This window comes from Alosa sapidissima, chromosome 18 (assembly GCF_018492685.1).
Source record: "Alosa sapidissima isolate fAloSap1 chromosome 18, fAloSap1.pri, whole genome shotgun sequence".
In the NCBI taxonomy this organism is placed as follows: Eukaryota; Metazoa; Chordata; class Actinopteri; order Clupeiformes; family Clupeidae; genus Alosa; species Alosa sapidissima.
This window is the reverse complement of record NC_055974.1, coordinates 10,735,551-10,760,656: the sequence shown is the minus strand read 5'-3', so window position 1 is coordinate 10,760,656 and position 25,106 is coordinate 10,735,551. Positions and strand designations below refer to the sequence as shown.

The 25,106-nt window shown below is 42.2% G+C and overlaps 2 protein-coding genes across 2 annotated transcripts; both read right to left on the bottom strand.

Annotated features, from left to right (window-relative positions):
* Nucleotides 1-39: 39 nt before the first annotated feature.
* On the bottom strand, nt 40-8,327 carry si:dkey-219e21.2 (E3 ubiquitin-protein ligase TRIM39). The gene is made up of 10 exons (XM_042069881.1): nt 8,230-8,327; nt 7,954-7,997; nt 7,333-7,487; nt 6,664-6,762; nt 3,694-3,816; nt 3,204-3,362; nt 2,907-3,035; nt 1,546-1,621; nt 1,414-1,440; nt 40-1,274 (listed from the first exon to the last, which is right to left on the bottom strand). The coding sequence occupies exons 2-10, from the start codon at nt 7,967-7,969 to the stop codon at nt 739-741; spliced, it is 1,320 nt and encodes a 439-aa protein (XP_041925815.1). The 5' UTR covers nt 7,970-7,997; nt 8,230-8,327; the 3' UTR covers nt 40-738.
* A 3,660-nt stretch (nt 8,328-11,987) lies between these two features.
* On the bottom strand, nt 11,988-23,340 carry capgb (capping protein (actin filament), gelsolin-like b). Its single transcript, XM_042069882.1, has 9 exons — nt 23,236-23,340; nt 19,700-19,893; nt 17,362-17,516; nt 15,147-15,308; nt 14,438-14,587; nt 13,774-13,860; nt 13,353-13,485; nt 13,072-13,163; nt 11,988-12,449 (listed from the first exon to the last, which is right to left on the bottom strand). Exons 2-9 carry the CDS (start codon nt 19,890-19,892, stop codon nt 12,384-12,386), a joined length of 1,038 nt encoding a protein of 345 aa, XP_041925816.1. The 5' UTR covers nt 19,893; nt 23,236-23,340; the 3' UTR covers nt 11,988-12,383.
* Nucleotides 23,341-25,106: the final 1,766 nt, after the last annotated feature.

Genomic DNA, 25,106 nt, shown 5'->3' with positions numbered 1-25,106 from the left:
GTCTGAGAGAGAAGATAATGACTAATTCGAGACTTCTGGTAGTTTATAAAATACTCTTTATTTGAAATAGAAATACATACATGTTATCCTCTTTTTGCTTTGGATGCATTTACATCAATATCATGATCATCAATCATAAAGAAAACATGAATTCTTTAATATATACATGATGAAAAGGAAAATAAACAAAAGAATAACATTACAAATCTAGCAGGAATTTCTAAAATAATGTTACTGTACATTGAAGTGGCGTTATTGAAAATATTCTAGAAAGAACCCTGCATTGATGACCATAGAAGCTAAGTAAGCCTACATATTGGAGTAATCTACTCAATACAGGTTAAAAGTGCAAAAGGAACACACAAACACATTCATACTCACACACACACACACATCAGACCTATATCTATAGACATAAAAACAAACATTACATATTGATAAATATATAGATAATATAGCCATTTTATTTTTGTGCATGCTAGTTACAGTGCTGGAGATTTTTGTCCAGCTGTCTTATAACAGAATATACAGAGAGAGAAACATTCTTATCCAAATTGTTTACATTTATTGTAGGCCTATAAACTAGCCATTTAATGGTTATTGTATAATCAACCCGTTTCTATTCATCTGCATCTGATTTCTTCAGAGCTTAAGTAGGCTACAGTTGTATGCAGGAGTTGGAAGGTCCCCAAGTCCCAGTGGACACCCAATCTGGTGGTGGTGTGCAGGCGGTCAACTTTACAAGCTGGTCACTGAGCTGCTGGGGACCTTAATTGTGATGAGGGTCCGCCCGTCCAGGGGTGCGAAGAGCGGGTAGAGCTTCTCGCGGAAGTGGCCCTTGAAGGTGTAGATGTGCGAGCGGTTCTCAGCGTTGTAAAACGAGATCTGGCCCTCCTCGTAGTCGAGGTAGACGCCCAGGCGACGCGGCACCAGCGACATGGCCAGTGGCGTCTCGGGCTTGGTGCAGGCGTAGAACTGGCGCGTGCTCCGCCACAGGGTCCAGTAGTTGCTGCCGGGGTTCATGGGGAAGCGACCGTGCCGCTTGGAGGAGCCTGTGGTCACGCCGACACGCCAGTAGCCCTCGTTGGCCAGCTCCACTTCCCAGTAGTGGCGGCCACTCATGAAGCCCTCCCAGCCCAGGACGCATGGCCAGCCGTCGTAGCGTTGTGGGCTGTAGGGCAGGTCAGCCTCTGTGTGTGACTCCATCACCTTCTTCTGGTCATCGGACACCAAGAGCCAGGGGTGGTTGGTCATTGGATCCAAAGAGACATTAGCTATAGGATGGAGGAAAGGGCAGAAGAGAGAGGAAATTAATTATCCATCCAAACGATATAATGAGTAGGTCTATTATATTAGCTTGTTTGTTTATTGTTGTTTGCATTTTTTATGTAGTAAACATGAGAAGATACTTACATGCAGCACTGATGATCCAGCTCCACACTGCAATGTGAAGTAGATTTGTTAATATTGTATTATTCCACTGTCATTCTAGATTTAAATGTTAAAATGACCACCAACAACACTAAGCCAGAGAGTAAAGTTTACCTGAATTTGGGATGAATCTGCGAGTACCCCCCTCCCATTTGCGCTGCTTAGCTGAGAGCCAAAGTTGGGGCATTCCCTGAAGAGGAAGCGATCAAATATGAAAATAATTACTTTTGTCATCCTTTTATCTTTAGCCCTTCTTTGATAATCATGATCTGATTTTGGGTGACATATTTATGACAGAATGCATAGCTGTGTGTGTAGTTTTTTCCCCTACAACTGAGTTATTTGTGTGTGGCTGATTTTTTTTTGTTATTTTTTTTCATTTTTCCACACCCAACGCATCTAAAAGGAAATACCCCAAGCACACAATTAGAATCTTCCTCATGACTCAACACAATGTTTCCACAATCTTGACAGACTATTGTCTTCGCTAGCCTAGAAATCTAGACGCACCCTAGCGGCAGCAAATTACATTTGCTTCCAGGGCTAGTCTAGCAACTCTCCGTTGGATTGTGAGCTTGAAAAATTAAACTTCTATCAGGCCAATCAAATCGTGTATAGAGTCGTTAGGCGGGCTTAACATAATGATTGATGGCAGAGTTGCAACGGATTGGCTTGAATTGCTACTTGAAAACAAAGAAGATGGATGTTGCTGTTGGCCAACAGTGTGACACGAGTTAAGCTTGTTTTAAGATGGCAAAAGTTTGAACTAGCCAACTAGCTCCGCTGGTGGGAAAACGCATGAGACTCAGCGCTGTCCTATTGCGTGCAGAGGGAATTTGAAAGACAACCGATTATCCCGCCCCTCAGACTGAGCACTGCGAACGGTGAGTCCCCAGACCCTACATTTTAATGTGGGTCTGGCTCGTCAGGCTATCTTATCGCTAGATTCAAAGTCAAAATCCAGATACAGAGTGCTGTCAATCATTCACCATTATACAGATCATTGCGACTGCACTGCAAATTAATGTGAAAATGTAAGTTATTTAAATCTGGTCCCTGTATTTACATTAATACTTTAATAAGCTGAGGTTGAAGTTCATGTATGGGTAAGTCAAGAAATGTTTAAAGTGCATTTACAAGAGTTTACAGTAAGAGATTCAGAGATATAGGTCAGATTCTAAAGGCCATAGCAATTTCCCGTAAGCTTCAAGCTAAATTGGCATGTCTCCAGGCTTCATCAGAAGGCTTACGTAATTTCATCAGACTATGGACAGACACGTTAGGTCCAAAGTGCGTTTATTGTTAGGGCAACTTGCCTGCAATATCACTAGTAATAGCACTACTAGCAACCTCTTCAGCCCCCACCTCTATCCATTCTTGCATAGCCCCTCCCTTGTAAAAACTACACCCTTCCGTATGAAATCAATCAGGCCAAATCTGGGGCAGCTCAGGGTCTGTGGGTAAAGGGTCCTTACCGTGCAGTCCTCCTTGAGGAGAGACCAGGTGATGAACTCCAGCAGAGGCATCAGACTCACAAGCTTCTTCTTCCTCAGGCCCAAGAGTCTCAGCGCCTGACCCAGTTCATCTCCCAACATGCCACATTTCTGCATGCACACACACACGCACACGCACAGACACACACACAATCAAACACACACAGAAACACATGGCTGGTTAAACGCTTGCTGAAGTTTGAAAGTTGCCTGTCAATGTCAAAACTGTGTGTTGTGATGTATAATAATTCTCTCTCTCTCTCTCTCTCTCTCTCTCACCTCAGACGTGATCTTCAGGTCCTGGGCCCACTCCATGAGCTTCTGTTCAAGGAGCTCGTTTTGTTTGCTCTTGTTCTCCTTCTCCTCCTTCCCCTCCTCCTCTTCGGCCAATTTCAAATCCTCCATCTGCTTCCGCATCCAGGGGCTGTCTTTGGAGAGCTACGGGAAACACATCAGAGCTGTTTACTACCACAGTAAGATGACCTAGCATGCATATGCATTGGATTACACATGAATGCCTGCAGATGTTACATTGAACTGGGAATTTGTCACAAGTCAGGGCAAGCCTGGATCCCACAACTAAACATTGGGTGAATTATTTGTTTATTCCTTATTTAAGATTATTTTCATTTTAGATTAATGTCCTGCCGCAGTATACTGTAAGGTTGTTTTTGTCTCATTAGAGAACAGTGTATAAAAAGATCAGGTATCATGTGGGCCAGATAGCTGATGTGTCACTAAGTTTCAGCTATTACCCAGCATGCCTCACCATGTCCACACTGTTGAGCTCGTTGGCCCACTCCAGGATGAGCTTGCGGCTCTCCTCCAGGCTGCGCACGGTGCGAGAGTCCATCTTGTTTTCCAAGGTGTCTCCTTTGGCTTTGTCCCCCTTCTGTCACAGAAACACAAAACATTCACCATTAGCACTGCACTATGGGGTTACAAACTAGCCAGTGGTGAATAGGACATTAGCACTGCACTATGGGGTTTCAGGGTCATCCCAATGTTCCCAGTGTCCTATGTCCCCAAGGTCTTATGCTCCCAGGGTCCTATGTTCCCCAGATTAACAAGGTAGGTAATGGGAACATGAAAAAGGGTCCTATGTCCCCAGGGCCCTATGTTCCCCAGGTAGAGGGTCCTATGTTCCCAGGGTCCTATATTGCCAGGGTCCTATGTTCCCAAGGTTCTATGTTCCCAGGTATGCTCCCAGGGTTTCATACTAGCCAGTGGTGAATAGGTCATTAGCACTATGGGGTTACAAACTAGCCAGTGGTGAATAGGACTATGAGGGATTAGAGTTGATTAGTTGACTAGATGTCGACTCAGTAATTTAGTCCCTCAATTCAGTCACATTTAGTTGGTGTTTTAGTCATAGTTGTTGGGACATTTTTCCTCCACGTAACTGGGAATAACCTGGAATGCATTGATAAGTTATCTTGTTAAAAGTGCATGTGTGTCAACATGTCACCTACAGAACAGGGCCACCGTGTAGGCTACCTGTACAACCAATGTTGACAGTTCACTTCCATAACACTCCTGTGTTAACTTAGAACAGAAGGTCCTAAGCCCACCCTGCTATCTCACCTATGTGAACCCTTCAACACTTGTAAAGATAACCATTCTGACCCTATTGGTGTCAGCAGAATGTGTGTTATGTCACCATGATGGCTGACGACTGACTGACTTACCATGTCCCACAATCACCCACCCCTGCACCACCCCACATAACTTCCATCCCATAAAATTAAATTATGGCAGTCCTTATCAGATCCCCTCTAGTCTCAATGAAGTATCAACTGCATTTTTTGTCTGTCTATCCTATGGAGGAATAATGGAATGTATACAGATACCTCCCGTGGCAACAGTTACAAAAGCTAAAGTGAGATAGGGATTCCAGGGCAGAGTTGAGTTGGCTGTATTGGTTGAGATTCAGTAGCCTATATTTGTCATATTATATCACATGTATTAACATCTTCTGACATTATCTCCTTTCTCCCATTTTTCTATTTTTCTTAGGTAACGACCATCAGTTGCATGGACAGCTGATTACTGTAAGTCATAAAGTCAGTTGACGTCCTGACACTCTCTCCTTTCTCCCATTTCTCTATTTTTCCTCAACCCCAGTGGTAATCACCCTTGGTTATATGCTGAGCTGATTACTGAAAGTCATAAAATCAGTTGACGTCTGAAAGTCAGTTGACGTCCTTGTTATCGGTGCCCTGCCTCTCAGCCAAATGGCATCTGCCTCAGCCATGGGTTAATCATGAAAACTGCGCATGGCTTCCCTAGCAACGCTTATCAAACCCATGGCAATAAAGAGATTGAGTGCACGAAGGCTGCAGCATGGCAAATTATCTGGAGCTGAATCTGATCAGCCAGCCTTGGCCACCTCTATGCACCTCTGTGCATGGCAGAAACAAACAAGTCAATAAAGTGCTATTACTCTGATCTTGAATTGATCAGCAAGCATTTAATAGCGTCTATTGAAAATGATTGCCCTTCATTTAGGCCGGTTCTCAAACTGTGGTACGTGTCCCATAAAAACGAGATAATCACTTAAAATTATATCAAATATATAATAAAACTAAATTCTAACCACATGCTCAGTGAAGTTAAAGTTAAACTAGTATTTGACCTTTTTTATTTTACCATACATAAAACAATGTGTTGTATTGCAATAAAGCTGGATTACAGAAAACGTTTTCTCTTTCCCATCAGTCACAAAACACTTTGTGTGACCCATCATCATCATCATAATTTTGTGTGCTGACAACGAGCCTTGTATCCTATAAAATGTTATGAGCTGTAACACCAACTCCACCACGGGAAGTCATAAACCGCATGCAATATTGCCTTCCAGTCAGTAAACTGGGCTTAGGGACAGACAGCAACACAGTCTTGTATTCAACTTCAAAAACAAATTAACGGCCAAAGAACAACGCTGTTGCTTCTATCCCTGTAATAGTCTCACATCCATCTCAACCATATGTCTGTGTGGTAGTTGACCCTCCAATGCCAGAATCACAGGTTGAATACCTATGGGCTAGTAATTGACCAGTGAGCAGCAGGAAGCAGAGAGTCTAAATTCAGAGGGTTTATAAGGGGAAAACCACATTCGTTTCTCACGATGCCGACCTGATATCTGACATGAAACTGCACCTCCCCTTTGATATCGTCCTCCTCTATGCCAATGGCACTATAGATAAGCTCTCCTTTGATTTACTGCCATGGGGATAAGGACCATCCCAGAAAGCAGTCTACTGGAGCAAACGCCTATCAATGTTGTCAGTCTATCTAAACAGTCCATCTATTTATGTAACCAAGCATTCATTTACATACCCGTTATCAGACTGTATCTGCCTGCTATCGTGATGGCCATCAGAAAATGTTAAGATTCTATCTTTTACCTGGACTTATCTAACTTCTATCTAACTATCTAACTCAATCTCTCATCTTCAAATATGTTGCTAAGAAATACAGCATAGCTGTGTTTGCATTATGTACAGTACATCTCAATCTACCTCTCTCCATTATTCTCTCTCTTACCAATCCAGGACAGGACTAGACGATTATTTAAAAAAAAAATCGTTAAATGAGTTGGCTAACTCTTCAAGCTACTCTTGTTCGTTACATTTGTTTTTGTGTTCTCATAGAGTGAGGGTCTGCGCTCTGCGGTCGTCTAAATACTTCTATTTTTTGTTTTGCTTTTCTTTGTCATAAAAAACAAAATTGGGCTCACCTTGCAAACCTGGGCCACTTGGTCTTTCCAGTGGTTGAGGAAACGCATACACTCCTGCAGGCTGCGGAGATCTCTCAGGCCCTGCTGCCTGTGTTTTATCTGACGGCAAGAAACAAACAAACATGAGCACATAGACAGAGCAAACACACAAATACACGTACACACACACACACACACTGTAAACACACACATTTAACAAAAGTTTAAGAGCATCCTTTTGCCCTCTCTATGCAGTGAAGTGTTTGCATCATGAATGAAATGGATCGCATGAGAATTGTGTCTTGCTATTGTTGTTACTTTTCAAATGACTATGACACACTTACACACTAACACTTCAGTACACTCCATTTTGCTATGGTTTGCCTTCTCTATAAACCCATGGATATGGGTAAATATATGTACACACACAAAGAGGACTGGTGTGGAATACACAGATAGCTTTTACATGTCTTCCTCAATTCACCTGATGCAGGAGAGGCAAACAGCTAAAGACTGTACAGACATGTACCCCAATAGAGCTCACACTAACCAATCATCCCTCAAGTTATGGTCTCACAATGCTTCTCTGATTCTGTGCCATCCCATAATGGTATCAGTACTTTAAATATACAGGTGTGAATATGATAGTTCATGCCTGGCGTTGTGTATGTTGCTGTTGGCTATGAGTACCTGCAGTGACGACTGTATGGAGGAATCTTGTTTTTTCAAGGGCATGCTGGGAACGGAGCTGTGTGCCTTGAGGTCCTCGTCGAGGCCTCTCCAGCGCACGCCTCCGAAAGAGTTACTCTGGGCACCGCCATCCTTCTCCAGCCTCTGTGCTCTTGCTGTTAAAAACGAGGAGCGACAAGCCAATCAACCAAGCGATCTCTTTCTTTCACACGTTGTGCCTAACAATGGCCATTAACTTTTCTAAAATCACTGGAAGCAACGGCCTCTTGGGTCATAATAGATTCTTTTTGTTACACATTTTTGTCACAAATACATTTCAGTTGGCACATTTCTGCCCACATTACATGTAATATTGATTAAATGCAATGAATTGCAAAATTACTGTTAGATAGACATGATATTATAAGCTGCACAGCAAAAATGATTGGATGGTTATGCCTTTGACTTGACCACTTTATTTAGCTTAATCAAACCATGAAGTCCATGCCCAGTGATTGCTCTGATTATATCCAGTGACTAATTTGACACTTAAATGCCAGAAGCCATTATGCGCATTTAAATTCAACTCCAAAAAATAATAAAATAATAAAACTCCTGTAATAATAACTAAACAATGCTTACTTTTAAGAATGCTCATCTTGAACAGTGAAGTGTGTAGGCTACTCCTGTGAACGAATAACAACGGAGAGAAAAGGAAATTAATTTCCCTTCAGAATCCTCTGAAAGTGTCCACTGAGACAAAGCCAAATGAGATATTTTGGTTATTTTCACTAATATATGCTTAAATTAAATACACACATGATTTAAGTATTATGCAAATATTGCAACAATATATTTCAATATATCTATGCTAAAATTAAAAGCTCAAAGCACATAAGCGATATCAAGTGTTCCTACCAGTAGGAGGGGAGTGCGCTTGGTCACAGGTGGTGTTGAGACTGGACGGAAAGATCTGCACATCTACCATTTTTATAAAGCGTCCGGCGGGCTGATCTTTGGACTCGCAAGTGTCACGCAGTTTAGATTTAGGCTAACCTCTCCATCTAGCCCACAAGATTGCAGTTACAGGAAATGCTCCTCCCAGATCCAGGCAAGAGATGGTTGAGGATTGATAATGGCTGCGTTGCTGACACAGATCCCTCTTATTCAAACATGCCTACGTGATCATCTAGACTATATCATTTTCTTATTATGTGACTTTTACATTTTTATTATACCAAATGTAGTTACATGCCTTTATAATATAACAATATATAATATAATGTAATATAATATAACATTATAACATGAGTTAGACTGCTTTGTGTTAATCGGAGCCTAAATATTTACACAAATAGTTTGATACAATGGTATTGATTTCTGTGTCCTTTTACACGAGATCAAAAACTTTAAAATTGTATTCAGCCACTGCATCTCGTCTGAGCTAAGAATGCAGATTTTGACATGAAAAGTTTTACTGTTTGTTTTTGTCACCTCAGGCCTAATAATTTACACAGGTTAGCCCTACACAAGTCTAGATCAATTCAGTGAACGGCAAAACAGGTCATTTTATTCAGTGTTATGAATTTGTCAGTTTGGAATACCATTCTGAAAAGTTGCTTCACACACACACACACACACACATTCCTTAAGGCCATAAGCTTTAACAGCAACAATAACATAATAGATATCATATCACTACTCTTATATAAAAAGTGGCTCCAGACAGGCTTGCTCGGTGTGTTTGTGTGTGTGTGTGTGTGTGCGCGCGCGCATTCACTTTTTTGTGTGTCTATTTGTGCACATACATTTTTTAACTTTCTTGCTTTTTATTTCACCAGTCTTTTGCTAATGTTGTCCCTGATTGACATCAGGCCCTCCGTGGCTCTCAGTGTGATGTAACCCTAATGGAAAGCAGACTGGGTGAATCCTTCACACACCCATAGCTCATCCCTGAAGCTAAATATTACTCATCTTATTCACTGAGTTTCCTGAACTTTCCTCCATTTCTCTCCATTAGCAACAGTGGCCATGTAAACATGAAGCAGAGCTCAATCCATGACCAGTGATGTGGTGGTAAAATAAAAGGGTGGGTAAAGTATAAATTATGTGATCATGGTGAGGTGGACTGCGCCCTGCAGTATCGGATGTTTAAAAAAAGGCATTCAGAACATGTTTGGTGATGGTGGAGGTTATTGTCCAATGTTTATAACAATATAAGTGGTATTAAATGGTTCCTAGAGTGTTGATGAGTGTACATATTGTGAATGTGGATAATACAGTGTGATCTTTTAATGTTAAAAGTTGCAATTGGTGAATAAACTCTTTTGAGAGGTGGATAAACTAATAAGAGGTGGATAAACTCTATTTCTGAAATTTCAGAGGTGGATAAACTGTGTTTACTTGCGTTTAGCCTCCACTACATCCATGTCCATGACTGGCATGGCTTTTTATCATCTCCCAGACTGCAGGGAAGCATTGGTCTTAGCAGGGACTGAACAATATTACAATACTCAGGGACACAGTCCAGTAGCAAAAAGTGGCCTAGTGCATCAGCTTTACCCTACTACTATTCCACTTGTATTACAACTGGTACAAAACACTGATTGTATATTTGATTGTATCTAAATTGTTCAATAATTTATTCTTTGACATTCTCATGAAATGCACTTCATTCACTAGTCCAATGATCCAATATTGAGTATCTTTTATCCAATACTGAAAACAGTGAAACCACCCCCACCCCACCCCTCTACGGATGACATCACACTACTTGTTTATACAAACAAGCCTATATAAACAAGCCAACTGCAACATTAGCCTAAGTATGAGGGTGTTACACAAGCGTTACGCAAGCTGTCATAGCTTTTATCTAATTACCCTGGAAGTTAAAAATGAAGCACCTTTGATCAGGGATGGACAGGCAACAAAACACACTATACTAAACTAAACATTAATTAGGTTTGTAGCCTATTGTTAGGGGGGTTTCTCTGATTGTCTACTCAGGAAATAAAAATTCACCATGGGTCCATGCAGTCTTTTTCCTCCAACCTTTCTCTGTCTGTTCCCATCTGTCAGAAATGTAATCTAGAGCCTATCAGACATCAGTTGGTCAATCTAACATATCAAATAGACTATGTTTCAGCCTAATTAAAATCAGAATGAACATTCCATTAGGCAAATAGCCCATATAGGCCTACATCAGTGTTTCTCAAAGTGGTCCGCAAGCTATCCCAAGCGGTCCGCGAGCAGACATGATAAAATATAATATAGATCAGTTGTTTGCAATATTGAACCAACTTATATGTAAATCTAAACAGTTCTGCAACACAGCCTATGTAAGCCACACCATTTAAATCATATGAATCTTCTGACACAATAAGCAAGGTGCAAAGACAATAAGCAGTAAGCAAGGTGGTTCGAGTAGGCCTATTGTATAATATACTGTTTTATTTTAGCTTTAGGATGTCTATGTTTTAGCTTGTGCTAATTGAGCAGGTAGCATCTAGTTAATTTATATAGTTCACAACGCCTAGTGTGGCACTTTCCTTGCTCCCAGCTCTTTACGCGACTTTGTGAAGTGGCATGCTAGGGGTTGTGCATGTGTTGTGCACCTTTTCCCCCACAAGGTTACTTTGTAGCTCTAATGCAGTTGTAGTGTCAGTAGGCCTACTGTCGTTGCTAGTGCTAATACATGTCACACGCACACTAGGCCTGTCTCATTTCAGGGGCCGTGACCGCAGAAGGAACACCGCAGTCAACCGGGAAAATGTCCCGATTATCAGTCCGTGCGTGATTTTGACTACTAGTTTCGATTCAGTAGGCTATCAGTACAGGGGACAAAATGTTTTAACACAAAACACTTTATGCCCATGATGGACCCCCCTAGCATTTCGGGAGGGGAGGCTTCATAGAACCCAACATTTCTACCCCTGGATAAGGTATTATTCTAAGTCTGACAGATTGAGGGGACTTAGCCAAAATTTTGAATGTTTGCAACTTTGATGCCCCTCCCCCACTACCACCGAGCACCCTCTCATTGAGTTTGTGACAGTCATCACACAGCGCTGCTCTGATTGGACCAGAAGAACCGGGAGCTGTGGATTTTTGCAAAACAAATAACAGGGTCTAGGTGGAGGTAGAAGTGCAGGGTTTTTTCTAAAACCGGCTGATTTATGATGTTCTGTCGGAGCATAGTGTTGGTTTCAGTGAATATGATCAAAAAAATCTTGCCAACTGCAGCTTTACATAATACTTACATGCCTACATGGCAGCAGCTGCTCACCTTAAACCACCTCTAGCTGACATACTGTAAGCCCTAGTGACTCATAGCCTACCACTCCTGAGGATTGGGCTATATCTGTTAAGATGATTGCCATGGAGAGAAAAAAACGAATTATCTGCTATCTTGCTAGGAGTCATATGCTTGGAAAGCCTCGGAAAAACCTATATGGCATATAGGGCAAGTGTTTATGATAAGGAAATAAATCTGAGGTGAATGACCGCAAAGAGCTGAGGCATCTAAAAGGTCTCATAACTTAGTAGGCCTACTGCGTCGTTATTCCTCTCTTCATTGTAAAGTCGGAGAAAATATTGGCCAAATGAATATGTTAATACACTGAAATCAACTCCCTCCAAAAATAGGTTTAGACAAAAAGACAGGTATTGCCATTAGCTGTGTGAAACATTATTGGCTTTAATGCAGTAAAACAACAACCTTAATCGATAATTGTGAAAGCAAGTGGCAGTTGAACTGAGTCAAGCAGTTGAGTCGCTGTCTTGTGTTACTATGGCGTACACACACCAGTGTAGCTCATCTGGCCCTTTACTGCAGTGAACCTTAGCAATGTAACAATTGCCCACACGGTCACATAATTGTTCTCTCTGTTCCTTCTCAATATATACATATAGGCCTATTACAAACCCAAAATACATTTGGGCCTTTCATTGCTGACACTTACAATTTACTCATTATACCAGTGGTGACGGCAGAGATACTGGTATTATTATTATTTTAACATTGATTCAACATTTTGAGCGAGTGCAACATATGCTTGGATTGCCGGGGCACTTTAGTTCCAGTTCTGAAAGAATTGCTTGAAGATGACGGTCTCTCTGCCCTGGGGAAGGATCTCCACCTACAGGCAATGCACAGTAAAGACACCCACATTACGGCACACACCTGCACACACCTACCTGCTTAAACACTTTAACTGCACTTGACTGCTTGTGGTGCACTAATCTAGAAATAAAGATTGCTGTATTGGTTTGTTTAGGAAGAGTAATATTGTGAAGTATTCATGTTGTTAAGTGGAAAATGTGGGACCTTTTTACATAGCTTTTTTTTACATACATTGGGGGTAGTCGTGGCCTACTGGTTAGCGCTTCGGACTTGTAACCGGAGGGTTGCAGGTTCAAACCCCGACCAGTAGGAACGGCTGAAGTGCCCTTGAGCAAGGCACCTAACCCCTCACTGCGCTCCCTGAGCGCCGCTGTTGTTGCAGGCAGCTCACTGCGTTGGGATTAGTGTGTGCTTCACCTCACTGTGTGTTTACTGTGTGCTGAGTGTGTTTCACTAATTCACGGATTGGGATAAATGCAGAGACCAAATTTCCCTCATGGGAGTATATAATATACTTATACTTAGCTGAATGCCCCTAATTCAGAATTATCAACACATTTATAGAATTAATAACACATTATTCACAGGATAGAGATCACTACTGGTATGCCTTCCCTATGCCATGGGCCTTAACTGACCTGAGTTTTCATTCTTTGGTAGTTCATTTGCTGAATGAAATCATCAGCCATCTTTAGAGCTTCCCGCTTCTCCTCAGCATTGGCTCCCATTCCTGTCAATCATGTAATATGTCAAAAATAAAATTACAAAAGAAAACTCAGACACCTCCTGCTCTCAGTTTAAATGTGCATGCATGTAATGCATACTAACATAAAAGATGAGTGTGACATTTTGATCACTTATTGTAGATTTACAGATAGTGTGATGCGTAGAGGGAAGTATTTAAAAATGTTTTACTCACCTTTCCACACAAAAATTTTCCCATTGGCTCCATTGTCAAGAATAAAGCAGTCATCGCGCACCAGGAGGTCCTTGGCAAACGGGCTTTTCTCTGACACTTTAGAGAGCTTCATCGATCCTGTTGCATCAGACACCTACAAGAGCACAAACAGTCCTTATCTAGGCTTTCATATGGATATTATAACAAAGCCATTTTATGTACCATGTCAACAGACGGAAGTATTTGAACCTTTATTTTTGAGCCCTATTGAATACATTTATAGTCTGCATTACAATGTGCTTTTATTTTCTGACTTTTTTCTGAGGGCCAAATGTAAATGTAAATTACTTTTTTTAATCAGTAAATCATATATCCTTCCCAAAACACAATTAAATATTTAAAGTGTAGAGAGTTTTTGCTGAGCAGGGCATTGCCTAAATACCTTGTAGAGGGAGGCGGAGTTAGAGGCATCAGCTTTGCTGTCCTCTTCTGGAGTGCTCTCTTTTAACTCTGGCACTGGGCCCAGCACCTGTCAATCACAAATGACAAGCACCAGATGCACAGGGTCACGACTCATGAATGTACCAAAGATACAATACAAGACTCTTGATATTGCTATTGGCAAGCCACACACTAGACTGGAATACTGTAACATTCATTACATGAGCAGTAGCATAGCATCTTTAGACAGTAGCATCTTTAGACTATTAGACAGTAGCAACTGTCTAATATAATACTGTATTTATGGTGGTCAACAGTCACTATTGCAATCACTATTGCAAAAGAACGACTGATATTTGAAGAGTTTGGTTCCAAAACGCTATAATATCCATCTTAAAAAACATTAAAAAGTCATGCTATTTAATTGTGTATTCCAGGAAATATCAATCAAATTGAAGATAAATCAAATAACAATACCAAAAAATATTTCTACTGAAATTATTTGGAAAACAAAATGTAAAAAAAATGATTTATGAAAATTCATTAAAATGGTGGATATAGCGTTTTGGAACCAAACTCTTCAATCTGTGATTCATGGCGTAGCCATGGCGAGAGTGAAAACAGACAGATTGACTAAAAGTAGAAGTGAGGTTCAGGATGAGCACCTGCATCATCTCGGGCGGCTCTTCTCCTTCTGTGACGTTGGTGATCTGGGCTTTGCCGTGTCTCTCCGTGTCCCGGATCAGTGTGGCGATCTCTCGCACTTTCTGCTTTTCAAAGATGTTGGCCTGCGAGCCAATCCAGGACACAATGGTCTGAAAGCAAGGAGAGCAAGAGTGCTCACTTCCTCAGTGAGCATTTCCAAAGACCAAGCAAAGTGCAGGGTAGGCTACCCACATAAAAAAAAAAACGTTTACAGGTGCTAGATCAAAACTCAAACTGAAGGTAAAAAATCAAAACGAAGATCTGCACATTGTATTTATTAGCTCCCAGAAACTCAACGTTTGCGTATGAATTAATGTTAACCTACATATGAATTAAAGATTCTGGGAGCTTCTAATGCAGTGCACAGATACTTCTTCTAATTTTACCTAAATGAGAATTTTGCAATGTAAATAGATGCCAATTTGAAGTCATTTGAAAGCATGCAGTATGCATTTGTATGTTGGGACTGGTGGCCTGTCACACCTAGAGAACTCCACTCCCTGTCCCTAATGTTCTCAAAAGAAATGCTTGGAATGTCCGAGTCAGAAGAACTGGGATTTGCTTCTAATCCCATAGACAGAATCACACAGGCATTCTAGAAGGCTAGCAGGTCTGCATGAATACAGGCATTCCAATGTCAGTCTGAAAGAGCCCTAGTGTCCTCCTTACATTCCCCAGGTCCAGGATGAAGCAGTCCCCTTTGTTGAAGCTGTGCCAGCTCAGGTCTACCTCTTTGGCCCGGATGTTCCGCTTGCCTTTGATCTGGTACAACCTCTGGATAGGACCCGAACCCGACTGGGCTCTCCTGAACCCAGACTCTACTCCTCCTTCCTATGAGAGTGAGAAAGAGAGAAGGAGGAGTGAGGTGTTGTTTGGGCCACTGTAAAAGCTACCTAATCATATTGATTATTCACATTTTTTATCTTGCAAAATGGCAGAGAATATACTCAACTCTGACATTTGCAAGTAGATTGTGGGGTAAGTGGCTTACCAGCTAAACCAGTCATGTTGCATTGTATGAAAAAGACATAGATGTTTTATCTAATGGCCCATGAGCCAGCTGTTATAGCAGCACATCCCATAATACACACAGACCTCACACCAAAGGAAAATTCAAGTAATTGTCAAGTAGAGAAACAAATACAATAAACACTGGAAAACATTACGTAAGTTTAAATATCAGAGGAAAATTAAATATCATCTTTTAAAATAGGCATGTCTTTTGGGATAAAAACATATCTCCTCAAATGTATGAGAGAAAATGTCAGGTCTTCAACATAAATAAACTTTACACAGAAGGCAACACCCATATTATCAAGTGAAAAGTTCAAGTGGTTGTAAGGAAAGTGACAAACACATTTGTGGTCACCGCTACAAGTACAGAAAGGAATAACTTTTTTTCTGACGGATCATTTAAAATATCTTGATCATTATCTAAACTAAAACAGTTTAAACCAAGAGACAGATGGTTGGTTGTTCTTGACTATGAAGGCCTCGGGGAGCATGACGTTATGAATCACTTAATTTACGTTTAGAGATGTATTTTGGGATAAAAAAATATCTCTATTCATCACATGTATGTAACTCACAGCATGCAACACCCACGTTATCGAGTCGAAAGATCAAGTGGTCGCAAAGAGGAAGAAGAGCAGGAGAGTGACAAACACATTTGTGGTTGTTGCTAAGCAGCAGTTAGAAGTACAGAATGTTTTGGGTGTTCACTCAGAAGACCTCCTTTCTGACAGATCACCCAAAATATCTTAATCAGTAGTAAAACAAATAAAACATTTTAAACTAAGAGATTGGGGTCAGTTCGTTCTTGAACATGAAGATCTCGGGGAACATGCAGTTATGAAATCCAGTTAGTACACATATTTTACTTTTACATGTTATTGCACTGTCACGGCTACTTTTCAGAATGCTCATCGACTTTTCAGAATGCTCATCGACTCTGTCAAGCACACAAACTATTAGAGTAGAACTATTTACTATGGAGATTAAATAGAAACCAGTGTCCAGTACCAGTTCATTCAAAATCACCTAAATATGTAAGAGAACTTGCTGCCAACACAAATGGATTTAGGACATTTTGTTGATTTTATCATACAGCCATCATAAGGGTGCATATAATTCTAAATAGCCTTCACCACAACACTCTCCACACTACAAGTCATTCTCACTATCTTAAAAGTGTAAACTAACCCTCAAGATGACCTCTGCCATCTGTCCAATAACCCGTCTTAGCTTAATTACACACTGTGTCCAGTTCATGTCCACAACAAGCTTGTAGGAAACATAATCTGTAACATGCGCGACAGCAGAAGGCATAGCAACATTCACCAGTAGAAACATTGGAAGTGTGTCATTGTGGAAAGGTGAGTGTTTTTGAAGGTATCAGATCATTTTAAAGCTTTGACTTGGCACCGAGTGGTTAGGTTCTCTGATACTGAAACTTCACTAAAACCCTGTTTTACATAAGAGCAATTCCTGACCATCGGCAACAATGCACAGCTAATGGAACGACAGCCACGGAGGACATACAATTATTAGCCCACAAAGGCTATTGCCATTGTGAAATTACCAACTCTTAGCTAAGGCCAGACTGTCAATATAGGCTGCCTATAGTGTCGATAACATTTGCATGTGTGTGTGTTAGAAATGGTAATGGGAATTAAACAAAACAGATGAAAAGTGATGTTTAATGTAGAATTGAAATTGAAATACCGGTATGTTATTTTTTTGCACACTCTGGCAACGCCCATGGGAATCCTGACTCCCAGGTTGAGAACCACTGATTTCTATGATAGCAGGGTAACTGGAGGACTTGTACACACACACTGGAGTTTCTATGAAGCTGATCAGCTACAGACCTCGGTCCTCATACCTTATAGCTGACTCCTCGGGGGAAGAGATTCATGAACTCTGGCGACTCGTAGCCCTGGACGTGTCTGTGCTGGACCGGGTCTCCGCCCAGGAAGTTGTCCAGCTGCGTAGCCAACATGGCGCAGGCTACCTGCTCATCACGAGACGACTTCTCACCTAAGGGGTAGACAGAGAGAGAGAGAGAGAGAGAGACAGAGAGAGAGAGAGAGAGAAAGAGAGAGAGAGAGAGACAAGAGGGAACACAAAAAAGAGAGAATTCATAAAAGTATGGAAATGTTTCAAGGGCTTTCGTCATTGCTCATTTTTGTCTTGTCTTGTCTTGTCTTGGTCTTCACAGGGAAGTGAGAAGATGAGAAGAAGATATGAAACAAAAATAAGGCGTAAGTTCCCAGACAGAGAAGTGAATATCACATTTCATAAAAGGGATTCAAGAGGGTCTGAAAATAGAGGAAGAGATTTGACTACCAAAAACAGAAAAAAAAGAACACTGATAAGTTCTAAACTGGAAGGAGTGATATTGTCTGGCAGGAGCGAAAAACACACACAATGACACAATTGTGAATGTGACTAAATTAGAGAATGTGATTGTGCTAAGGCCAGGAAATCAAATTGGTAGGAGGGACACTGAGAGAGGGAGACATAACATGTGGGAGAGAGAGAGAAAGAGTGCCATCATGGCAGTGAAAAGCCGAGGGGCTGAGGAGGACAGGAGAGGAGGATGAAGGAGGGGTGGTCGATCAGAGGGCCCTCTTGGAGCAGATGGTTCAATGGGGGTATCCACACGCTGACAACCAGCTTAGTGTTACCCAAGCACCGGATACACGGTGGAAACAACAGGCACACTGGAGCTCTGCAACGGGCCTGCTGAATCTTTAATGGGGCCCGGCACAAAACCCGCCCTTCCCTTTTTCCCCTGGGACTCTCCCCCACTTCATCCCTCTATCCTCTCTCTCTCATCCTCTCTCTCTCTCACTTTCATTGTCATCCCTTAATTGCCCCCATCACTCATATGCAGGGTCAACTCAGTCATGACTAAGCCTTTGGTCCACTTGTCTGTCACTGGTCAATAGTCAGGGCTCATGCAGACAGACACAGGCAGACACACACACACACACACACACACACACACACACACACACACACACACACACACACACACACGCACACATACACACACACACACACACACACACACACACACACACACACACACACACACACACTCATGTATGCCAGAGGGCTTAGTGAACCATTCACCTGCTGCTCCATCAGTGAAGTGGGGATAAGTAGAGCGAGAGTAGAGAGAGAGTGCCAGGGCTATTCTACCTATTCTCCTCCCTCCTTCCTCTCTCACTATCTGTTCATCTTGCCACTCCGCTAATGCTACTTCACCCTGTGATACATGTACTTATTGCAGCCCACGTCTCTTTTCACAGCATCTCTGTTTTTAGCCCAGCCTCTGTAAACCGCAGCTGACAACCAAGCCATGACTCAAGTCAAAAAGTTAAATAATTTTTTTTTTCCAATCAGCTTCACAGTTCAAACACCCATCCAACATCATTGAAATAAATTTCAGAAGCAGCTGCTATCATTTAAAGAAACAAGAACAAACAATACAAAACAATAAAAAGCAGCATTTTCTGTTACTTTATAGTTACTACAGTTAAATGCACTTCAGTATCCTGGTTATAGGATTTTGAAGTATCCCAGTTTTGCATTTGAGCATGTAAACATTATATCCTTATTTCAAACCCCCGGATAATCCCTTGTTTTGAGTAACCCGGTTATGCTAGGTGGAACCAGGATACTGTTCCATGTATACACCTTATCCCAGTTTCTCATGCAAACGTGCCGGGATTAGGTGTGCTTTATTGTTGGTAACCGGGATACTAGTATTCATCGTGTATACAGGGATATTACAAACCGGGTTTCTCTGTGATCATGTGAACACCATATCCTGAATATGACCACAACCGGGTTAATAACCGGGATACTGAAGTGCATGTAACCGCAGTCAGTGGGAATCAAAACCAAAAAAAGAGTTCAAAGCTTTGCCACAGCTTGTCTTTTGGTCTACCTATTGAGCAAGTGAAATTTAAAGACTCAGTTTAAGTAAACAAAGAGATACTGACACCAGGGAGGTCTTACATATGAAATATCATGACAACTGACTGACTATTAGTCCACAAATCTTTGCTCCACAAACACGAAGAAACAGATTAGCATTAAACCCAAGATAAGGGAATGGAATAAGATATATGGGCAGAAGCAAGAAGGACAGGGTTCCAATGGGTGTGGTGTTCTCAATCAAGTCTCTGCATAAGCCACATAGACCTTACCTATCCACATGTGGAGGTCCGCCCCCTGGTCTCCCCGGTGCTCCAAAACCAGATAGGAGTCTCCGTTGAAGAAGGCACCAAACTCGGCCGGTTCTAGCGGAACGGCCTTCATCTTCTCCACGCGCCAACATTTCAGGCCTGGTTCATTCACCTCGGGCCCAAACTGGCCTGGCGCTGCTTGGAAAGGGAGCATTCTATAGAGACAGAGAAAGAGAGAATGTTAAGAAAAAGAGACTGAAGAGAGAGAGAGAGAGAGAGGAGAGGGAACGATGGGACCAGTGTGGAAGTGTGAAGTGAGGTTTAAACGAATCGTGAGAAATGAGGGGAGGAAGAGAGGGAAGAGTAGATGACACAAGGACGTGATGGTGTTGCATTCCATTGTGCAACACCATCACTTCCTTTTCTGAACAAAGGCAAGACGGGGGTAAGGAACCAAAGAAAATATGCTTTTTGGAGTTTTTCCATGATGATCTATTTGTTGAAGTGTGTGAAACAGCGACAGAAGTCTGTGAAAGGGAGGAGGCAGCTGTGCCGCAAGGCAATGGCAGAGACAGTACTGAAGATGGTGCAGGGTCACGCAAGGATAGACCCCCCGAGGGCAGGAGTAAACGGAGGAAATAACTATGCATTCTCAGAGCCAGAGTGCTGAGAGACAGACAGAAGTAGAGAAGAAAGTCCTGGTGAAAGAATGAGAGAAAGGAGAGTTGTACTGCATCACTGTTATGTAAGCAGCCACAGGGCAATGAGTGGGGACAGGTTTACTGGCTGTGACCCAACCCAAAACACATTAAATACCTACACACAGACACACACACACTCACACACATATGGCATGTGTAGACATGCCTAATTGTGCCATGTGCCAAGTACTGCAATAGATATCAGACTTTCTATCTCTGTCCATCCCCCTTACTGTCGCTCTCTCCCATTTATTATGTAACTTTAGGAGTGGTCTTTAACACTACTCTCCTGATTGCCAGTGTATTTGAGTGCTCTGGCCAAACAAGGCCTGAGTAGCTGGCAAACAACATTCACACACAGCTTGGAGAGTGAGATCTTACTCACCGCAACACACACAAACAAAAAAACATTGCTACCGTGCATCAGCAATATAGCTTGAGGGGGTCTCTGGTTTTAATCAAGTGCTATTATTTAAACAGTGGCGAAATGGTCACTCATAGTTCCATCAACTAGATCAGATCAGCATAAGATAACAATACACCTCAAGCTGGATGTTCCTATCTGATTTCCAGACATCAGCCTATAGACATATTGTGACAAGAGGGAACCACAGACTTTTGACCATGCAGTAGGCTATGCATACAGATGCAACTGTGCTGCACAGTGACTGAGTAATGACTCCACCTTCACTTCAAGTCTAAGCCAGTAGTTCTCAAACTTTTCACAGGCCCCATTATTAGGGAATAGATGCATGGCAGGTGGGGCGCGACGAACAAAAATTATTTTGAAGAAAATGTATTTTTTTCGTGCCTATCTCTTTAATAATGCCTATATGCCTATAATGATCATAGATTCAAAACAAAATAGCCACAAACATAGGGCCAATATACTGGCCAAGCTCGGTAGTGGTTGATCAACGAAAAATACTGTCTCCACAGCTTATTTGATGTGTTTTAATGCAGAAAAACATCCTGGGGTCAATTTTCGCCGGAATTACGCCTACACTTTAAAATACAATAGCGTAGTCCAGTTTAACATTCTTCTTTACCATTACTACCCCTACAAATTCATAATCTTCTACATTTCCAACAAGCTGTGGTCAGCCTGGCTTCCCCTGTCATCTAGGCTACACCTATATTATTCTTGGCCATTGACCTACAGAAACCTTTAATAACAAACCTTCTACACCACAAGGAGAAAACAATAACGGGGGTGCACTATCATCTCTGACTAGCATGAGCATTTTGACCACAGAGCTGACAGTAGTATCACATAGCTCACCAAAAAGAGTTTGGTGGTGAGAAACAGTTGCAGTAGACTAAAAGAGAACGGAAATGGTCTCACATGCTGGTCAGACAATGCGCGTATAGAGACAACGACAAACGGCTCCCGTCACGTCAACCCGTTTCCTTATAAGTAGGCCTAATATTTTTTAAACTTTACATCACGCATTCTAAAACACACGCCCTTATTTCACAAATATCGCCCTACTTTCTTGAAACAACATCCCTTGTTGACATTTTATACCCCTCCAATGACCTACTGAACTACAAACCAGGTAGGCCTATGATTTAATTTGTTTGAGGGGAAAGGCTGGGGAAAGCTTGGGTTCTGTAGACGGACTAAATATTTGAAGAGTAAAACACAGAGACGATGAACCAAGTGAATTGACAGCCTATGGCTCACCGGCTGATCGTAAGCAAAGCAACACGCTTTGGTGCTATCTCTCTCGCTCGCTGTCACTCGCTGTTAAACACACACACACACACACACACACACACACACACACACACAGAGACACATGCGCGCGCGCACCCACGCACAACCCTTCGCGAAATGCAGATAAAACTGGGGGCGACTGAAGAAAACGATAACAAGCAAACGCACGCAGGTACACACACACAACCCCGTTCCACTTAACTGTATGATCCCATCCAATTGCTCCGGCCCGGTACCTGACTCCTGCTCCATTCCTGCGCCCGGCTGTGAGTGACCGACCGTGTGAGAGTAGGCCTACGTGTGACTGTGTACGAGTGTGTGTGCGCCGGTGTCTTCACCTGGCCTGGTTAGCTTATATGTGGCAGTAACCGGAGCCAGGGTGATAATACGAGCGGCCGTGAGGAGAGGACGCCCTGTGGGGTAGTTGGGGCAGGTGAAGTGGGGTGGGGTGGAGAGAGTCAGGTTCCTGACAAATGCTAAACACCACAGTGATAATTACTGCCTGCCTGTCCCATCCATCCATCCACTCATCCCCTTCTCCTCAAAGAAGAACAAAGCATGACAAAAGTAGTCTAAAACACAGGTTATAGCAGGCTAAAAGTGGTGAAAAATATGGAAAAAGAGGACATTTAAAATGATGAGTGAAGAACAAAAAAAATCTTCAAAAATAATTCTAATAATTCACACAGTGTTTATAGATGGTTAGGAGGAATGTGAATATGAAAAGGTAGGCTACATTCAGGCCTTGACTCCCCTGACACACACAACATGAAAAGATGCAGCTGCTGGGTGTGGCATAGAGAGAGAGAGAGAGATTGTAGAGAGAAATAGCTAAAAAGAGATGGAGAAGAGAGACAGAGGAAGAGAGAAAGAGTCAGGGGCCCAGTCTTTCATGCGGCATGGGTCAGCACTGCAACCAGTAGGCTATTCATGTTGACCCAGTGACAGGAAACAATGCAGACACAATATGAGGAATGACAGAGAGCATGCGGGACACAGTGGAAAGACCAGAGAAAAGAGATAAAAAACATACACAGAAAAGAGAAAAATAAACAAGCACATCCAAAACTTTCACAAAGTAGATTGAAGTCCAATACAAACAATAACAAAGTATTGGAGTTCTGCTGTGCACCTACCTTGCAGTAGTTTTTGAGAGAAGAGAAAGAGTGCTGGTTTAGGGTGCGTCTGAGAGGGGAGCAGATTTGTCGGAGAAAAAGTCTTTCATACATACTTCCTGTTCAAGCCTGCACTGGGTTAGTCCAACCCCCTGCATGAGTCACACTTAAACACACACTCAAGAGTGCACACATCACACAGAATACAATGAAGAGGGAGTGACTGAAATGAATGTGCTGGAGGTAGATGAAGAGGAAGACTGATATTTCAAGAGAATCCAGGACGCTGAATGAACTTGTTAAACTGACTAACCTTTCAGGCCAAATAGTTTAATTTTCATTTGCAGTGCCTCTCTCTAGTGTGAGAACAACTAGCTCTATACACACATGTTAGGACAAATATACATGCATAGATATATGCAGAAAGTTTACAGATTGAATGCTGCCTCTATGCAAAACAAGTCTTTTTTCATCATCTGGGCAACCAACTGCACAGCCCTTGTGAAGAAAGCACAGCAGCGTCTGTACTGCTGCCATCTGGAAGGCAAGTTCTGTGAAAATTGGATGAAATTTGTAACCGCTGAAACTTTTCGTAGAGTTTGGACTAAATCCAATATGGCGGAGGTCCAATATGGCGGAAAGTGACGGGATAGGGGTAGATGAACTCGGGATGGTCCAAGGATTCAGACGCTACCTCAATTGTGAAAATCAGACAAAAGAGTCAAGGATCACGCGCATGAACGCATGTCCAGCATTGAACTGGTGGTGGCGCTAGAGCGTTCAATGTATATGCATAAAAATTGCTGTGAGTGATTGGGACATTGTCCTGACTAATGGTATCAAGTTTTGTTATGTTAACTCGAAGCGTCACAGAGATGTTAGTCCACTTCCTGTTTGGCGGCTTCGTCGCCGTATTTGATTGGCTGTCACGGGCAAACAAATTTGAAATTGAAAAATCTGGCAAGTATCGTTTTTGCGGCTCGGGCAGAAGATCATCTCTGCCAAGTTCCGTGAAAATCGGATGAAATTTGTGAACGCTGAAACTTTTCATAGAGTTTAGACTAAATCCAATATGGCGGAGGTCCAATATGGCGGAAAGTGACGTAATAGGAGTCATTGAACTTAGGTCGGTCCAGGGATTCCAACAGTGCTTGATTTGTGAAAAACGGATGCACCGTTCAATGATCACATGCGTTAATGTAATCCAGTTTTGACCCATTGGTCATACAGAGTTCTGTAAATTGGTGAGAGCGATCATGGGACAGTGCTGAATCAGTGTGCCGAATTTCATAACTTTAGACCCAGCGGTTCAATTTTCGGCCAGATTTTGACCTGTTGGTGGCGCTATACGGCTGGGTTTAGAGGTCCGTAAATGAGTGTGAGTGGTCAGTGGAGTGTCCCGAAACTTTCTGCCAAAAAATCTGCACTTTTTAGCCAGGCGTTCTATGGGCTGCCATAGACTCCAATGGCGGAAGTGTAATAATAATAGGAAAAGCTAGTAACTCAATGGGTGCCTTCGCAGCTTCGCTGCTTGGCCCCCAATAACAAGGAGAGCTGCCAGTTAACCATGCCACTAATCAGACCTATAGGGAAGTGATACTGCAAGTGGAAAACAGAATAAGCAGAATACATGGTTCCTATGGAGACCCATAGGGGGCACCCAAGGAAACCAAATGGGATAAACAGACACATGACTGGCATGAGTCACCGGGGGAATGAGCCATCTTGTCACAACAACTTGATGTTGGTTGCCACCGTGGTCGTGACACCAGCCTGCAATAGTAAACCCACACCACCAATGCTATTAGCCTAACAGCCACACTAATTTAAGCAAATTAAGTGTGAGACTAATTTGAAAGTGTAATGAGGCCTTTGGGATCAGATTCAGGGAC